Genomic DNA, 19,930 nt, shown 5'->3' on the forward strand with positions numbered 1-19,930 from the left:
TGGGACTTAGTTTAACATAGGACCGTATTGGAAATGTATACAAATGACTTCTTTTAAAGAACCACTGAATGGAATGAAATCAAACATAGCATGAATGTTCCTTATGAGATGCTGACCAAGTGTTGTTACATTGTCGCTGATCCAACATCCAAGATAGCCACCAACGGGGGACTTAGTTCAACAAAGGACCCTATGGGAAATACATACAAATGTCTTCATTTAGTGAACCACTGAAAGGAATGAAACCAAAGATAGCATGAATGTTCCTTATGAGATGCTGACCAAGTGTTGTAACTTTGTCGCCGATCCAACATCCAAGATGGTCGCCAGCGGAGGACTTAGTTTAACATAGGACCCTATGGGAAATTCATACAAATTTCTTCTTTTAAAGAACTACTGAATGGAATAAAAGATGGCCGCCAGCGGGGGGGGGGGGGGGGGGGGTTAGTTTAATATAGGATACAAAAGTCTCCTTCAAGAGAACCACCGAATTGAATGAAATCAAACATATCATGAATGTTTCCTTTCCTTATGAGGTGCTGGCCACGTGTTGTTACTTTGTAGCCAAATTTTATCTTTTTTTATATGATTTCAAAAATCCAAGTAGAGTCAGGTGAGCGATACAGGCTCTTGAGAGCCTCTAGTTTTAAGAATAAAACGGCAATCACAAAACAATTATATTACAGAAGTATATATAAAAAAAGAAGATGTGGTATGATTGCCAATGAGACAACTGTCACAAAAGACCAAAATGACACAGACATTAACAACTATAGGTCACCATAAGGCCTTCAACAATGAACAAAGCCCATACCACATAATCAGCTATAAAAGGCCCCGATAAGACAATGTAAAACATTTCAAACGAGAAAAATAACGGCCTTATTTATATAAAAAAAGATGCACGAAAAACAAATATGTAACACATAAACAAACGACAACCACTGAATTACAGGCTACTGACTTGGGACAGGCACACACATAATAGATATTACTGAAAATTAAATAATTAATTGTCTTTCTAAAACAAATTCAAATAGTTCACTTATAAATTTTTCACTTTTAACGAAGTCTATTCAAATAAAATTGTCAGCTAGTAGTTCACTTTTGGGTAGTCCATTTCTTGATGTTCTCTCGAGCTCGGACAGATGTCTCTCGTTTTGGTAAAACTCTTGTCAATCTCTCTGTTGAAGTTTCATCATTTTTGTCTTTTAAATTGTTAATGTTTGTTCGGATTTCGAGCGGGTAGAGTTTTACTATAGGACGTGATGTACGTCCTGCACATGTTCGTATTATAACTGCTCTTTTAAAACCATCGTTTCCGGTGATCAGATCATCAACAACGGCAATGTGCCATTGGTTTTCGGTATTTTATTATCTTGGACTTGCACTACATCTCCAACTTGAATAGTTTGTAAATTGTTTCCTTTTTGGCGATGAAACTCTCTTAATGTCGTAAAATACTCGGATTTCCACCGGTTCCAAAATGCTCCGTTAAACTCAATTGTTTATTCAAATGTATATGCAGTTCTTGTTTTTCACTATTCACGGCAATGTCCTCAATATTCGGTTGTGGATACGGCGTTAAAGTTATTCTTCTTCCGTACAGTAAGTGTGACGGAGTTAACGGCTCCTCGTCCTCAATATCCGGTGATACGTAGGTCAGTAGTTTATCGTTAATGATCGCTTCTATTTCCGTCAGAATTGTTTGAAGTGTATCCATTTTAACGTTAGATCTACCCAATGTTTTCCTCAAACAAGTTTTTGTAATTCCTCTAAAGCGTTCCCACCATCCACCATATCAGGGCGCTCTTTTTGGTATAAATCTCCAATTTGTTTCATATGTTGACAACGTATCGTTTAGCGATGGTGATTGGATTAATTTCTTTAATGTTTCCGAAGCGGCTAAATATGTCGAGGCGTTATCCGAAATCATGGTGTGTGGTCTAGATTTACGACTAGCAAATCTTCTAAAGGCTTGTAAATAAGATTTTTCTGATTAGTCCGGTACAACTTCCAGGTGTACGGATCTCGTTGAGGTAAATAGACATATAAAAACCTTGTTTTCAGTATCATGTTTATCTCTAACGTACATCGCTCCTGTAAAGTCGACGCCGGTAATCGTAAAAATTTCGTATTTTCACAAACAGGTGCGTTATGAATTCTCCCTCCACAGCCAATTGCGTCTTTGTTATTCAGGTGCAATCTAAGTTGTCTAACTAAAACAGTAGGTTTAGTGTCCATTAATTTCAAGTATAACATTTCGTCCTTAAAGGAAATTCTTCAGCAATTAAGTATCCAACACTCTGTTGCATCCTGCAATTCCTCTCTTGAAACGTATTTTGCCTTATTTCTCTGTATTATTGGCGAACGGCAATTTCGTATAAATCGTAAAAGATAAGCTGTAATTCGTAGTAATTTTGATAATGTACTATATCTAGTTATTTGCACAATTTGGTGTATTCCTTGTTGATTATCTATTTCATTGTCCGCTGTACTTCTATATCTGTACTGATTAGTAATACTGTTGTGTCATTTGGCTTCCACGACGGCCATTTTGATATATCAGTGATCCATTCGGGTCCGTTGAACCATAGTGTGTTCTTTTATAAAGTGTGACACGTTGAGTCCTCTAGTAAGAAGGTCAGCTGGATTATCTTTCGTTGGGCAATATCTCCATTCTTGTCTATTGGTCAATTTGCGTATTTCCGTTACTCTATTTCGTATGAACATTTTCATTCAAGCTGTGACACGTTGAGTCCTCTAGTAAGAAGGTCACCTGGATTATCCTTCGTTAAGCAATATTTCCATTCTTGTGTATAGGTCAATTTGCGTATTTCCGTTACCCTATTTCGTATGAACCTTTTCAATTGCTTTGAAGTTGATAACCACTGTAGAACTATCTGACTGTCTGACCAAAACATTATGTCTCCTATGTGTAAAACTGATTTAACGTGATCGGCTAGTCGTGCTCCAATCAATGCGGCCATTAATTCCAGGTGTGGTAGTGTCAGTTGTTTAAGCGGTGCTACTCTATTTTTTGCAATAACTAAATATGACTCATGATGGTTACATATGTAAACAGTTGCTCCGTATGCAGTTGTACTAGCGTCTACAAAAACGTGAAGTTTGGTTTTCTGATTTGGTGAATTGGGAAAATACCGTCTTTTCAATTCTGTATAAATCGTTTTCTCCAAATCCTTGGCTAATTTTTTCCATGTTGTCTGTATTTCTAATGGTAGTGGCTCATCCCATCCGTACTTCTGTTCCCACAATGTCTGCATTAAAAGTTTTGCTCGTACGGATACAGGGCTAAGTAATCCTAGTGGATCGTAATTACGTGACGACTGTTTAAGAATTTCACGTTTCGTAATATTTATCAAATAAGTCGACTTTTTGAAAAGTCATCTTTAACTATAACCCATTTCAGCCCAAGTATTTTGACAAACGTTTCTTTTGACATACGTTATGTTGTTTGGCTAAATTTGTAAGTTTTGAGCAATTTAAACTCCATGAACGAAGGTTGAATCCAGCCTCCGACATCAATGATCTGGCTTGTACAAAATACTTTTCGGCGTCATCTTCATTTTCCAAACTGGTCAAAATATTATCCACGTAAAGGTCATTCTTCATCATTGCTGATATATTTGTGTTGCATGCATCCAAGTGTTTAAGCAGTGTTGCATTTAGGATGAACGGTGAACGTGTTGCACCAAACAAAATAGATTAAAATCGACATGTTGTAAGAGTACTGCTGGGATTATCTGTGTCGCTCAACCAAAAAAGAAATGTGTAAAATCTCGACCCTTCTCATCTAATCCAATATGAAAGAAAGCCTTTTCAATGTCCGTGCTTATAGCGTACTTCTTGGTTCTAAATCCCGTTAATATTTTTGTCAAGTCGTTCAAGTCTGGCGGAGTTGACATTAGGCAATCATTCAAACTTGCGTGATCTGGCGACTTTTTACAGCTACAGTCGTACACTATACATATTGGTGTTGTTGTCGAATCCTTTTTTTACGGCATGATGTGGTATATAGTGAGTGCTTTTACCATTGTCGTTTTATCGTTTACCTTCTCTATTAACCCTCTCTTCATTTGGTCTTCAAAAAATTCTGAATAGTTTCTTAATAAATGTGGTTCACGACTTAGTCATCTAATTGTGCTTTCGGTCCTTGCTTTAGTGATCATGATGTTTGAAGGTAAGTCCGGATGATCCAGTTTCCATGGCAAATTGGCAGAATAACGTTCGTTTTCAAATTTGATACAGTCTTGTTGATAAGTATTTACAAAACTCTCCTCTTCGTCCTGTTGTGGTAAACGTATTTCTCACGATTCTAGATTTCTGAATTTCTCGATCTCGCTTTCCTCTGCAGGGTGTGAAGTAACATTCAAAAGATAAGACAGCTGTGGCGTTCCATACAAAACTATCAGCGTTATTTGCAGGATGTGTGAGCTTTAAATCTTTAAGTATGGTAAATTGCATGTAAGGTATTTCGTCTGATTTTGAAGTGGAACTGGAATATCTGGAACAATCAATGCATAAATGTTTACAATCTCACCTTTGTCAGTTTGTAGTTGTACGGTTGCTGTATCCAAATGGCATATATTCTTTTCCTTGTCTCAAAAAGCTGACAGTTCAATTGTGTCCCTTCCGCTTGGTCTTATCTGTAATTTTTCGGCTATGCTCTGAGTGATGAATGAACGTTGGGCACCTTCGTCAAATAAAATTGTCAGATAGTAGCTCACTTTTGGGTAGTCCATTTCTTGATGTTCTCTCGAGCTCGGACAGATAATGAATGAAAGTTGGGCACCTTCGTCTAATAAAATACTAGCTTCTGTGATCTGTTTTCCCGTATGATGTTGGTGCGATAGCTGTTTTCAATAAAACGCTTGTTGTGAGGTATACATTACTGCGGTTTCTGCTTCTTCTGTTTTTACCAAGCTTACAACAGTTGATTTCTCCTTGTTGTTCTGTCCTTTTCCATCTGTAGCTTGTTCCCCGCAAATACTGGTGTTGCATTTCTTACATCGGTTACGCGATTTACACTCGGAAACACCGTGGTTTCCTAGACAGTTGAAACATTTTTTCTTTTGCTTTACGATGTTTATTCTTTCATTCACGTCAGAAATTATCGTGCAATCTCCCGGAAAATGTACACCAGTGAATTAGATGCATGGACGTTTTTTGTCATTGAAACGTGTCTCATTGAGGCGTGGGTTGTTTGTATTTAAAATTTCGCTGTGTTTAATTACGAGCTTCGGTCAGAAATGTTGCGGTAATATGTAAACCGTCGCGGTCGGTAAATTGTCCCGCTTCAAGAATTCTCGCTCCTTTTGTGGTGGCTTTTCTGAGGTTGTTTAGAGTTATATGATCGCTGTCATATTCACGGGCAACACTTTTTCTCGTTTCTACTGGTAGTTTACTAATAATTACATGTACTAGTAGCGCGCCATACATTTCTTGTGTTTGACCCAAACATTCAAGACCTTTTACGTACGTTTCTAGGTGGTCTCCATACATTCTTAGGCTGTTTAAATCATTTGACGGTGAAGGAAGATCCATTAAAGCTTTCATGTAGGCATGAATAATCTTGTGAGGCGATCCAAAACGCTCTTTGAGCAAATTAACGGCAGTGGTGTAATTGGCATTTGTCAGTGCGAAACCTTCAATAGTTTGGGCGGCATGGCCATGGAGTTGGGCTTTCAAGTAACTAAATTTCTGTATCTCGGTCAAAGTACTGTTGAAATGAATAGTTGATAGTTAAAATTTCCCCATCAAGTGCGGTAAATCTAGTTTTGGTAATCTGTGGTTTTGACTGCTATTTGATACCGAAGAAAAGCCTTGGTTGTACAAATTATTTGTAGACTGCAAGTCACGATTGGTATTTTGCATGGAGCAAAAATTAACAAAATGGGTTGACTGTACATTAATTTCAGTGTCATTGCTGCGTATAATATTGGCATTGGTAAGCGATGAATTTGTGGGGTAAGATAGCGTAAAACTGTTTGCATTTGGATCTAGAGACGTTGATGCAACATTTTGAGAATTTAATCAGAATTTGATATTTTTCTAATTTTCCGAAGTTTGGACTTTAAATTAAACATATACTCATCAGACTCTTGAATTTCCTCTGCTACATCCTCCCTGACGTTAAATCCAGTATATTTTCATTCAAGTTCACAATAGTCCTCTGTTTCTGTTCAATTGCATCCGAAATTAATTTCACATCGTCTTTATCTAAGTCCGAATTCTTTTCAATCCCATCAAATTTCTTTAATAACTTTAGTAACTTGACCTCTGTGTCCTCTACGTACTGCTTTTAACTTTGATTCCATTGTTTCCGACAGTCACGGCACCATAAATGTTGTGTAAAGTAGATACATGCGTTGTGTATAGATCGTGTTTATTCTAACGTCTAGCCATTGCTATCAGTAACGTCATAATTACATAAGTCAGGAAGCAACGTTAACATGTATATATTCGCGCTAAATTCCTGACAGGATATCACCAATAGAAGCATAGAAGTGAATTCATTATATAGTAAGCCTACAAAAAACATATTCGTTTATGTTCAAAAACTCTTATAATCTGAATCAGAAAACGTTAAAAGTCGACCAGGTACTTGACGATCAAAATGTACCGAAAACACTTCCTTGTAGATTAAAACACATAAAAGACGAGTTAAATTACTTTCCCAGAATTAAATGCATTTGTATTGAAAAGAGGTAGAAATGAACCAAGAATAACACACCGGTACATAAGCAGTAGAAGCTACACTAGGTGAGGGAAGACACATACTCATATGGTTAATGACATGTTGCATTAACTGATATACCTTATACTGCTCAGCCTTATTGGATGTGCCACATTCATCAAAAGCATATACGGGACTAATCTGATAAGCAAATAAAAAGGCAAGTACATTTAGAAACTGTTAATTAACGCTCAAAATATACACCAAAGAATTGAAAAATAGTGCAATCTTTCGTTTAGAAAAACTAGATTTCAGAATCTATCTCGATGTGTTACAAAAAGTTATTGAAAGGACAATATGAAAAGATATATGTATACCTTTTTTTCTAATTGATCATCATTATAAATATCAGAGTAAAATTTGCAAATATAGGATTCCAAATGTTTTGCTTAGTAAACCTGTTTTCTAGTCACAATAATATCTATATTGACCGATTGATATGATTGAAATTAAGGTCGATTAAAGATAAGTTTAAGTTTTGCCACTCTTCTAAAATATGGTTGGTGTTTAACGCACTTTCAGTATTATTGACTCCATCATGGCAAACAGTTTTTGAAGAAGCCAAATTCTTTATTTTTTTCCGAAACCATGAACTGTGGTCCAATTTGTATCAATTACTAATTTACATGAATTATCATTGATATGGTCATATTTATAAATTAACTGTTTACAACATATTTTGAATTTTTGAAATACTATAGCTTTTCTACCTCAGGAATGGATTACCTTAGCTGTATTTGGCAAACATTTTAGGAATTTTGGTCAGCAATCTTTTCATCTTTGTACTTTATTTGGCCTTTTTAACGTTTTAGGATTCTAGCGTCACTGATGAGTCTTTTGTAGATGAAACGCACGTCTGTCCCCTAACCGAATAGGTTGCCCGACACGATATGTCGGTGACTATACTTACTAGGGATTGTTTTCGCGGTCTTCGATCTTAAGATACCAGTCTAGTAGTTAAATATGTAACTTTACCCTATATAATTAAGCTGGTCCAAGTACACAGTTATTTCGTGGTGCATTTCTTTTAGACAAGAAATGAAAATTATAAACAAATCCCACCTGCGCTTTCTCAATAATATTTTTTCAGTGTGTTGTACTACTTTTGGGACAAATTATATCAAAATATAGAAAACTTCATCAGCTCTAACTCAAAATATGGACAATTTTATGTTAAGGGGGTCTTGAAACCTTTTTACAGCTTTCGAAGTGCTATTTTTTTTGATCTTTTTCAGCTGGACCTAATCACTAAACAAAAATTTGTTACAGTGTCATTTCACCCCCTACTTGCTCTATGAGGCATAAAACATGGAGAAATAAATTAGGAATGGTATAAAAAAAATTTGGCAAGTAACACACTGTCCACACAAGGGACTATATTCGTGGACAACGAAAGGACAACGAAAATCAAAGGACGATAACTGTGTACTCGGACCAGCTGAACTTGATTTAGGATTTACCAAAAAATGAAAGGTAACAATAGTATACTGCTGTTCAAAAGTCATCAACTGATTAATCGAAGACAAATTCGGAAGATATTTGAAAAAAGTATACGATGACTGTACGAATGCATAGTTATGGTAATCATTTTCCAAGAATGTGCTCTTTTTTTCCTCAGTTTCGACGAAGAGGACGGTGTGTATTTTTATTTTATGTTTATATGTCTGCTTTTATTCATGATTATAACGGGGTCGCGTGCCAATCGACAGTTTTCGTTTGTTAAGTCGATAGTTTTCTTTTGAAATTATCTAGTCAACCATACACACGGAATCTTGATGTTTTATACTGTAATAATGATTCCAGACATACAAAATAAAATGAGAGTTTGAAAAAAAATATTTTTACATAAATTGTGCAGCTACTGTCCCTTTTCAGGAAAAATTAAACTTAATTACTTCAAGGTGTTTAATTTGATTATGTCATAGATTATTATAGCTGATTATGATATAAAGATATTAGAAACCAGCTGGAATCGTTTATCTTTTTCAAAATATTCCTACGCCAACGAACAGAAAATGGTTCCCCTTATTGAATATTTTAAGGAAAATACGTTATGACAGTATACTTCATCGGGATTTTTTTTTATCTTAGTTCCTCATTATCCAGTTAAGATTATTTCTATCCAGTTTATGATATGGATGTTTTGTAACCTAGTTTGCTTTTATTTATATGATTGAAAAAGGCGATGAAAAACTTTAGATTTCATTTATTCAAAATTTGCTGTAACCCTCTTTCAAATATACCCAATATCAATAATCATTTCTCATAGTCGAATTAACTTTACAACAAAGCAGTTGATTTAACAAATTACCAATACTGTCAAGTAATATTAGAGCAACACCTGCATATGGAGTGTTAGTATATGTCTCAGTTGATCCGATATAACTTGCGTTTCTTATCGTTATTCCTTGAAATAGGGTTACTCCTTACGTATACAAAAACTATGGCATAAAGGGTTCAAAAAGTTTTAGTTGCAGTCATCCTTTTAAAAGTATTATGGACGCCATCATGATATGCTAGAACTTTAAAGAATATCTGTGTCACCGTTTGAAATTTTGAAACGGATATGTACACATGTCGTAACAATCCCGTTCTCCATTGTTTGATTGGAACATTACCAAAAGCAACTATAACCGGATAGTTCATGTTTAAGCAGCATGTGGAGAAGAAACTACCTTACGCGAGCACCTGAGTTCAACCCAGGTTTTTGTTTGGGTTTATTGTTTGTCAGTCTTTTGTATTAAGACTATTTTTGAAAAAAGAAAAATATGGCGTCTATGGTCAGTCGAGGGTAGTGACGCTCCGATGTTTTTGGGCTAGTTTGAAGTTTTACAGTTCTGTAAATGATTTTTCTTGGATTTTGGAACCTTAAGCAATACTATGTGAGTCTTTCTGAATGACAATTTTGGTGATTTTTTTAAAGAAAGATACTTTAAAAGCCTTCTGAAGTTGGAACAATAGAAAAAAACTTTCTAAATATAGACATTGGTAGTGACTTAATTGAGTAAACAACACTCACTATATAGCAGTTCAAAAATAGATCGTAAATTTTGTAAACAAAAACAAAACAAAGCCAGATATCAATATTGTATAGTATAGTATTTATACATTAACATTTTCCGTCCTCCGATAATGGCACTACAACAGCAAATAACAAGCTTTGTATCGACAGCTAACGTTGGCAAACTATCTGCTACACAGGAAAATGACGACTCTGTATTTAGTGACTCAACACCCGCAAAACCAAAATCTGCAAAACGGCCGCATACATGCCTATCTAGCGATGGCGATCACAGTCTATGCATTGAAACAGAATTAAATGAAATAAGAAATTCCATGAAAAACATATTGAGAAAAGAAGATGTTAAATTAATTGTAACAGAAACTGTAACAAGCTTACTCACCCAAATGAAAAAAGAGATGAAAAAAGAACTAAAAAAAGAAATGATGGTCGAAATTCAATCCAACCAAGAGAAAGTAGAACAACACTTTAAATCAGAAGTATCTAGGCTAAGTGCAAGAATTGATAGCGTAGAATTTGACAATGCAAATATTTTAGAAAAAAACGCAAGCCTTCATAAAGAGAACAGACTACTGAAAGAAGAAATAGAAAATACAGGTAGGCGTGCAACAGATGCAATGCAATTGTCTAATTGGAATGAACAATATTCACGGAAAAAAAACGTTAAAATATTTGACTTTCCAGAAAAAAGGGGGGAAAAATTGCCTCACAATTTTCTCAATGAGATAGGTAAACTGGACGTTAATATTGACCAATCAGAAATTGTAGCAGCACACAGGATCCCTGGAAAACCGGGCAAACCTAGGCCAATTTTAGTAAAATTTCTCCGCATGGAATCTAAAATTGCTTTACTTCGAAATAGAAAACTAATCAATGAGAAGTTGGAAGTTCGGATTTCTGATGATGTAACAAGATTAAACCAAGGACTTCTTAATCGGTTATACCTACATGAGGATGTTACCAGTGCGTGGTATTTCAACGGACACATATATGGCACTGACAATAACGGAGATCGGCATCGTTTTGACATTTACGACAACATAAGACAGAAACTAAAATCATAGAATAGATGCGTAACTGTCCATTTAATATTTGATGTTCATTCTTTTCAAGCTATTTAATGTTGTTCTCGTTTATGGTTGTTTTTCCTATAGTATTTCGTTTTTTTTTTTCCTTTTCACTAGAGTTGTAAGTGTGAATATTTGTATTGTAGTCAGAATTACCTGAATTTAATTTTGTTTTTTTACGGAATATAAAAAGTCATTTCCGTGTTTGTGTATACTTTTACTATCCGTTTCAAAACTTCCGGTGTACAATTTTTATAAAAAACACACATTGAAAATACACTTTTTAAAGATTATTGGTAAGAATTAATCGGTTTTTACTGTGATTATTAACTCCAAAACTGAAATGGCACTATACTGATATGCAAAAGTGTACCCAATATAGCGTATTCTATTTTATAATTAAATATAAGTAAAATCTTAATCAATGACAAATTATATACACCATGTACACGGCATCATCTAAACGTAAAAACGAATTTTCATTGACCGTTTAGATACTTTGATAAAACTTGTCTGATTACATGGATATTATGATCCAGTTAGAAACAAACCCTACATGTATGCATAAACCTACCAGCATGCAATTAATTTAAAATTGACAGGCTTTCTCCAACAAATACATGTAGCTACAACTACAACATGGTATAAAACAGGTCATAGGTTCACATGTACTTTTAGATAGTTCATTATTAAAATTACGGATCCAACTTTGATATGTATGTAAAAATAATCTTCTATAAATAGATTCGTCAAATCTGGGTATGTTCATACTTAAGAATTGGCACTCTTCTTACAATATTTATGCAAAATAAAGAGAATGTACATGTAAAGGTAGTGAATCTGTGCTGTTTAAAAATTCAGACAGGAAAAATTATAGATGTATGTTCTTGTATCAGTAAATGCATGTGGGGGCGCGTGTGTGTATATATATTTATATGTGTTTTGTTTACATTGTGTGAATACAAGTTTATCATGTTTATGTGTTGTTAAATATTCTGTGTTGTTTCTTTTTCGTTATTTACTTTTTTCTTCAGTTATTTCTTTTCACGATGTTAATATTATTAATTCATTTTTATTTGTTTGTCCTTTAGACAAACAATACACAAATTTAAAATTTAAAACATGCAAATTGAGAAAAAAAAATTGGAAATTTACAGAACTTTTATGATATATTTTTTTGTTTCTACTTTAGCACAAAAGTAATGCTCATTCTATTCATAGCATGGTGCTTTCGACAAAAAGTCTTTGGGGGGTGGGGGTAACTTTAAGTAAAAAATTGAAACATTGTGAAACAACTTTTACGTATTATAGACGCATGTGTGTATGTTTTGTTAATGCTGCTTTGATATATTGTGCTTGTAGATACACGTATTTATATTATTTATGCTACTCATTTTTAACCACTTTATTATATTATGTCGACTATAACTATTGGTAGCGTAAACTGTAGGGGTTTATCAGAAACAGTTAAAAGAATTGATATATTTACAAAATATAAGGACTTATATGATATAACTATATTAGTAGACACCCATAGCACATCTGAAAAAGAAAAACAATGGCTTCATGAATGGGGATATGTGGGGAAATTTAGTTCTTATTCTAGTAAAAGTAGAGGGGTAGCTATTCTTTTCAAAAATACTTTCGAATTCAAGATTCATGATGAAACTATAGACCTGATGGGTAATTTTATTATATTAGATATCACCATTCAGGACTACCGGATAACTTTGGCAGCTATATATGGACCGAATAATGATGACGCAGTCTTTTTTGAGAACATAAAACACAAAATATCCCGCTACAGCAATTCGTCAATTGTAGTAGCGGGAGATTGGAATGTTGTTCAAGACTATGACATGGACACATTACATTATAGAAGTGAAAACAACCCCCAGTCAAAAGCCAAGATTCATGAGGTAATGCATGAACTAGATCTATTAGATATATGGCGCCAGCAGCACCCTTTTGATAATAGGTACTCATGGCGGGGTCCAAATCACAAACAAAGTCGTTTGGACTACTTCATGATTACATCAGATATAGAAGCATTTGTGGTTTCATCAGATATAGGAATAAGTTATAGATCGGATCATTCTCCTGTATTGATTAATTTAAAGTTTTCTAGTCAGATAAGAGGGAAGGGTACATGGAAATTTAATAACAGTCTTTTAAGGGAAACTGAATTTATTGAGAAAGTAAAAGGGGATATCAAAACTGTCATTGAAGAATATGAGTCTGATCCATCTATAGATATTGAGACAGAGGATAAACAGTTTGATATAAGCTATCAGCTTTTATGGGATATGATTAAGATGAAAGTCCGTGGGTCTGCTATCTCTTTTTCGTCTTTCCAGAAAAAAGAAGGAAATAAAAAAGAAAAAGATTTACTATATAAGATATCATTATTAGATGAAAAACTTTTGGAGAATAACTTGCCATCAGTATACCAAGAAAGGGAAGGGATGGAACTAGAATTAAAAATATTGAGGGAAAAAAATGTAAAAGGGATAATTACAAGAGCTAAGGCAAGATGGCAAGTAGAGGGGGAAAAGGGAAGTAACTATTTTTGTAATTTGGAAAAAAAACATTACACAGAAAAAATTATTCCCAAACTTATTTTGGAGGACGAGACTGAGATAACAGATCCTAGTTCTATTAGAAATGAGCAAAAACAGTTTTATAAAAAATTATATACTAGTTGTAAACCATTGTTACTTGAAACTCACAGGGACACATTTCTTCAACATGATAATCCTTTTATTACAAAACCGAATGAGGAAGAGGTGGGTTCCTGTGAGGGACTTTTAACAATGCAGGAATGTCTGTCCTCTCTTAAACTTATGAAGAATTCCAAATCACCTGGTATAGATGGATTTACTGTTGAATTCTATAAATTCTTTTGGAATGATATTAAGATACCACTGGTAAGATGTTTAAATGAGGCTTTAGAATATGGAAAGTTCTCAATCACACAAAGACAGGGACTCATTACTTGTATACCAAAGGAGGGTAAGTCAAAGTTTTATTTAAAGAACTGGCGACCTATCACACTTTTGTGTGTAGACTATAAGATAGCTACAGCAAGTTTAGCAAATAGACTAAAAAAGGTGCTGGTAAATATAATAAGTCAAACACAAAAAGGATTTCTTAAAGGTAGGTACATAGGTGAATGTACTAGATTTATTTATGATCTAATGGAAAAGATGGAGGAAGACGACATTCCTGGACTTTTACTTTTAGTCGATTTTGAAAAAGCTTTCGACACGGTCGAATGGTCTTTTATACTAGAGGCCTTGCAGTTTTATGGCTTTGACCAAACATTTATAAGTTGGATTAAGGCATGCTACTGTGATGCCTCTAGTGCAGTGTTAAACAACGGATATATTTCAGATTTTTTTTCATTGAAAAGAGGGGTTCGTCAAGGGGATCCTCTGTCTCCTTATCTATTTATTTTAGTTTTGGAACTACTCAGTGCAGCTATTAAAAATGACCCTGATGTTGCTGGAGTAACTATTAATGACTCAGAATTTTTATTGAGTCAATATGCTGATGATTCTTCCCTTGTCCTGGATGGTGACCAAAAGTCTCTAAATCAATGTCTAAATTTGTTTGATAAATTTTCAGAATGTGCTGGACTCAGGTGTAATGTTGACAAAACTGAGGCCATATGGATTGGGTCAAAAAAGGGTAGTATGGAAAAACTTTTACCAGAAAAAAATCTTGTTTGGAACCTTTCTGGGAGGTTCAAACTATTAGGTATATGGTTTGAGCTTGCTAAAAGGGATAAGACTCTATGTAATTTTACAGCCAAGATAAACAGTATCAAGTCACTTCTTAATACTTGGGCTTATAGAGAACTAACATATATTGGGAGGGTGGTTGTGATTAAAACTTTAGCACTTCCCATTCTGGTTCAAGTTCTGACTGTCCTCCCTAACCCCCCAGATGGGGATTTGAAGGAGATTCAAAATATATTTTTCAATTTTTTATGGAAAGGAAAACCAGATAAAGTGAAAAGAACAGTGGTTATGTCCGAACACTGTGATGGCGGTCTTAAGATGCCTAATATTTACTATTTTTGTTATAGCGTTAAAATGTCTTGGCTGTATAAATTACTAGACCCCCAAAATTACTCTCCTTGGAAAGTGTTGCTGCTTAGTTATATACAAAAATTTGGGGGGGACAAAATTTTACATTTAAGTAAGGAAGGATTGCTTTATTTAGCAAAAAAAGTCAATCCCTTTTGGCATGATATCCTGGTTAATTTTTCAAAATTGAAAAATAAACTGAAAACAACACCGATATTCTGTCCCAGTCCATATGGCTAAATCCAAACATCAAAATGGATGGCAAGATGATTTTGAAGGGTAGATATATTGAAAATTGCATATTTTTCATCAATGATCTGGTGTCAGATAATAATACATTATTCTCATATGAAGAATTTGCGAAAAAGTATAATTTCAATACTAATTTTGTAGAGTTTTATGGTATTTTAAGTGCTATTCCAAATATATGGAAAAGTAGGATAGTAGGTAGTTCTAAACTTGATAATATTGAAAATAAATTAGTAGATAAAGTTAAAAAAGAACCTAAGTCTTGTAAATTTTTCTATAATTTATTTCTGGAGGATAATAAAGTATTATCTCTTTCTTCCCGTAACAAATGGGAAATAGACTTAAATTTACAGATTGAAGATTGGAATGCTATTTATTCCATGCCCTTCATTATAACCAAAAATTCGTTTTTACAAAATTTTCAATTTAAGATTGTTCATAGGATTTTACCATGTAATTCCTTTTTATATAAATGTAAATTAAAAGAAACTGAACTATGTACATTTTGTTCGGAAGTTAAAGAAAATATTTTTCACATTTTTTGGGAATGTAATGTAACACAAAACTTCTGGTTATCCATTATAGATTGGATTAGAAATTATGAAATCTTCTTGCCTTTTAGCGCAAAAGAGGTGATTTTAGGTGTGTCTGAGGATTCTGTCAACAGTAAAACAGTTAATAATATCTTGTTGTTATTTAAATACTATATATACAAATGTAGATGTAAGAGTGTATTGCCCACAAAATATGGTGGGATAGAATATTTAAAGTATTGGATTACAATAGAAAAATACTCTGTATGTTTCTTAACCCCTACACAAAAAATAAAAATGGATCAGAAGTGGCAATTGTTAGAAGCAGCATTTAATTAACAAAATCAATTGTAATATTTATATCTTGTTATACCATTATGATTTAATCGATCTGACAAGTACTAATTAACTTTTTATACCTTGTGTCTAATACTGTATTATGTAATTTCACATGTTTCATCTTGAAAAATAAAATAATTACAAAAAAAAGACTATTTTTGAAGATCTTTGATATAATTCTTGTTGACACTGGAATCAACATTTGGTTGGCCTCATTCCAACAGATGTGTGTTTGTGAAATGACAACGAAAAATCACTTACAAAAAATCACATACATACTCCTTTGATTTTTTACAGAAAAGAACTGCAGACACAAATAATAAAGTCTTTAATCTCTGAAAATTTTTTTTTAAAACGGATTGGAACGTTTTTCCTATTTACAAGAAATATAAATAATTAAAAGTCATTTAACAAAACAAGGTAAGGGCTTAGTTTATGAATAGTTGACGCTGTACAGAAATGCTCGACCATCTTTGTCGTTAGAAACAAGCAAATATTTTAATTTGTTGTTGAAGGAAACTGCCCAAGGTGAACCACATAAGTCTGTTTTCGACAGGAGAATTTTGTGCATTGTGCCATCAGAGGATATTGCAATAACGTTGTTTGATTCGACCCCGGCGACTATAACATTTCCAAGGTCATCTACTGTGATGCCTCGCGGTTTTTGTAGAAACTCTTCGTCTGTAAATGTCCACAGTACTTCCCCGTTTCTTTTATGACACACAATCGTATTCGTATCTTTCTTTACAGAATAAAGAGTGTTGTTTAATTCGGTAATACTTCTTGACACCACCGTACTGCTAATACCACTTGTCTTGTTATCCTCTAACCGGACTTCTTTCATTTGTCCGTTCTCGAGGCAAACTATAAAGGTGCCTTCAGTGTAATTTAAGCAGACAGCAGGGTCAGACGTACTGATAGTCTTGATTGTTTTCCCAGATTTCAAGCTAATTAGTTCAATATTTTTCTGTGTATATGATATTACGGCAACAGTGTCATTATCAACACATGTAACATCAATGATTGTTTGCATGATGCTGATAATTTTATTCTCTGTTTTTCCATCAGTTGCGATCAATACCAAATACGAAGGGTCATAATTTGACACTACCAAGTTTCCATTTGGCAAAATACAACAGCCTGACACATTGAAGGCATTAGTGCTCATTTTTGCTTTTAATTTCAGTGTCATATGCTCTAAAGAACTTTTAGATTTTGCATTCACTTTTATCATTTGAGCCTGACCAAGCATTCGTCTTTTTAATGCTAATTTACTAGGCATGGCATGCACGACAACTTTTCCAAACTTAGTTCTTTCGTTGATTATATCATGTAATAAAGTGTCCAAGTGGAAAGAAACTACGGTTTGAGACAAATGGTTACCGTCAATCCAAGACTGCAAGTCGTTACTTGTTTTATTTAGTTTGGTTTCTAAATTTGTCATCCCTAAAAATGTTTGCTTATCTGTTGCATTTTTCTTGATGCTTTCTACATCTTCTATCCATTCTTCGATATCCCTTTGCTTTTTAGTCAAGTCCATAATGAAACTCTGTATTTGTTTAGTGGAATTTTCCACAGCTTTGGTCAGTTCAGCAACAAAATGGTCTTGTAAATTATCAAGATGGTGATTTAACTGCTGTCGAGTCACAGAAATCTCGGATTCGATTCTCTCTATTGAAGCTGATATTGAATACGTATTCATTCGTCTGTCTTCCAGAATAAGAGCAACGTTATCCTTCATTTCCTGAAGTGAGGACATGATTTCTGTAAAAGCTACAGATGTTTTAACATTTTTAACGACATCTTCAAGGGGGGATATTTCTTTGCATTTTCTGTGCTTTTCTGAAATGACACATTTTCTACAAGCACATTCGTTATGCTCTTTACAAAACAATAAATATTTCTCCTCATGTGCATTGCAGTGCAGTTTTATGTTTTCAATAAAAGCTGGCAACGTTTCATATTTACCAATAGGAAAAATAGTGTGGTTTCGTGAGGCCTTAGATAAGCTATGATGTTCTCTGCATTCTTGGCACAATCCTTCGTTACAATCAGAGCACCAAACAACAGACAACTTTTGAATAAGTCGCAAATCACAAATACAACAATTTTCAAACGAGGTAGCCATGGCCTGAAAACAAATAAACACTTTTAAAAATATATATAAACAAGCACATATGGTTTTATTTAGATTTATTTTTATAAAAAAAAAAATATCGATTTATGATGGGTAGTGCAGTTCCCTATACTTTTGCATCTTTTTTTCTTTATGCAGATGAGTGCAAATTTTGACACCGTAATGGGATTTGCACATTTATATTTAACTTAACTTCTGTACCTCAGTTGTAAGCTGCGTTTATACGGAACCATTCAATATGTTTATCTGAAAATACTGCTCGACAAGTATTTTGTTTACCAATCAAATATATATTCAACATTAAAACCATTCAAATTAATTTTTTTTATAGTTGATTAATACAAATGTATCTTATATAATTCATTTCAAATTTTAAACAATTATATTAAGATAATGTATAAAGGCAACAGTAGTATACCGCTGTTCAAACTCATAAATCCATGGACAAAAAACAAAATCGGGGTAACAAACTAAAACTGAGGGAAACGCATAAATATAAGAGGAGAACAACGACACAACACTACAATGTAATCATTTTTCTATGAAAAAAAACAAACGAAGATTTTACCTGGCTGCAGGACTTTCTATGAATTTGCTTGTTCAAATATTTTGCTTCATATTAATCCATGAGAAACATTTGTTTTCAATTGGTTACTGATGTCACATAGTCGAGTCAATCAAGGAGAAAAGGCTGAGAGAAAATAAAATTTCTACTTAAGTGTTTTTGAGTACAAAATGTCATGCTAATTAATGAACTCGAAGTCTTCCATTTCGATATTGATGGAAACGTGTTATTTTGGGTTCATTTCATAGTTTTGTAATAAAAAAGTCAAAGTAGGAAGTTTTTATACTAATTTAATGAATATAGCAAGCATGATTGTATAGGGAAATGTACTAAATTTAATGACCTGAATTTAGTATTTTGAGGCAATAACTATTCATAAAAACTCGTGATGGGATTTTCATAAAATCTAGACCCAAACAGGAAACCGGAAATTTTGCTTATGTAACTGTTATTAAAATATATCAAACATGACAAGGTAACTAATCATATTTCATGACAATAAATTATTATTTTGAGTAGAAAACTTAAGATATTGATTTTTAATATCAAACGCATCACGAATTATGCGTGTCAATATTTTCCAAAGTATATACTAAATAAGTTGATGTATTTCAAATCTCTCAGTGTATGTATAAAACATATTGATATGTGTTATGATTATCAATGAAACAACTATTCGTCAGCTTTCAAAACGTGGATGTAATCAACAATAGATCGTAAGTGGGTCTTTAACTATAAGAAAGCAAGCCCAAAAAGATGGTCATGTCATTACAAAACGTGAAACAATTCTAATAAAAAAAAACAACATACGACCTGATATGACAAAACAATACACGAAAAAACAAGTCTGACAGACAGCCTTTAAAGACAGTTACAAAATTACAGGTCCGTTACTTGAGACATACACATATAGAAAGTGTCGGGCTAAACATGTTTGTTTGTGCACAACCCACCACTAACCAGGGACACTGATGTTATATGACAACATATGAAAAATGTCACAATTCGTTCGTTATGCCTGTGTCTTTAATGACGTTTTGATTTTAAATGAATGTTATCAATGTTAAAGATTTCGTTACGACAAATTACTTTGAGCCTTTTCTAAATTCTACCATATCAAGATTTAGATCAGAAGTTTGGATGTGGAAAACTTATTTCGAACTAGATAGG

The 19,930-nt window shown here is 33.7% G+C and overlaps 2 protein-coding genes across 2 annotated transcripts; one reads left to right on the top strand and one right to left on the bottom strand.

Annotated features, from left to right (window-relative positions):
• Positions 1-9,688: 9,688 nt before the first annotated feature.
• LOC139483407 (paramyosin-like) lies at positions 9,689-10,843 on the top strand. Its single transcript, XM_071267426.1, has one exon. It carries the CDS (start codon positions 9,890-9,892, stop codon positions 10,841-10,843), a length of 954 nt encoding a protein of 317 aa, XP_071123527.1. The 5' UTR covers positions 9,689-9,889.
• A 5,569-nt stretch (positions 10,844-16,412) lies between these two features.
• Positions 16,413-18,950, bottom strand: LOC139483625 (uncharacterized). Its single transcript, XM_071267615.1, has 2 exons — positions 18,764-18,950; positions 16,413-18,189 (listed from the first exon to the last, which is right to left on the bottom strand). Exon 2 carries the CDS (start codon positions 18,184-18,186, stop codon positions 16,492-16,494), a length of 1,695 nt encoding a protein of 564 aa, XP_071123716.1. The 5' UTR covers positions 18,187-18,189; positions 18,764-18,950; the 3' UTR covers positions 16,413-16,491.
• Positions 18,951-19,930: the final 980 nt, after the last annotated feature.

The sequence above is a fragment of the Mytilus edulis genome, chromosome 7 (assembly GCF_963676685.1).
Source record: "Mytilus edulis chromosome 7, xbMytEdul2.2, whole genome shotgun sequence".
In the NCBI taxonomy this organism is placed as follows: domain Eukaryota; kingdom Metazoa; phylum Mollusca; class Bivalvia; order Mytilida; family Mytilidae; genus Mytilus; species Mytilus edulis.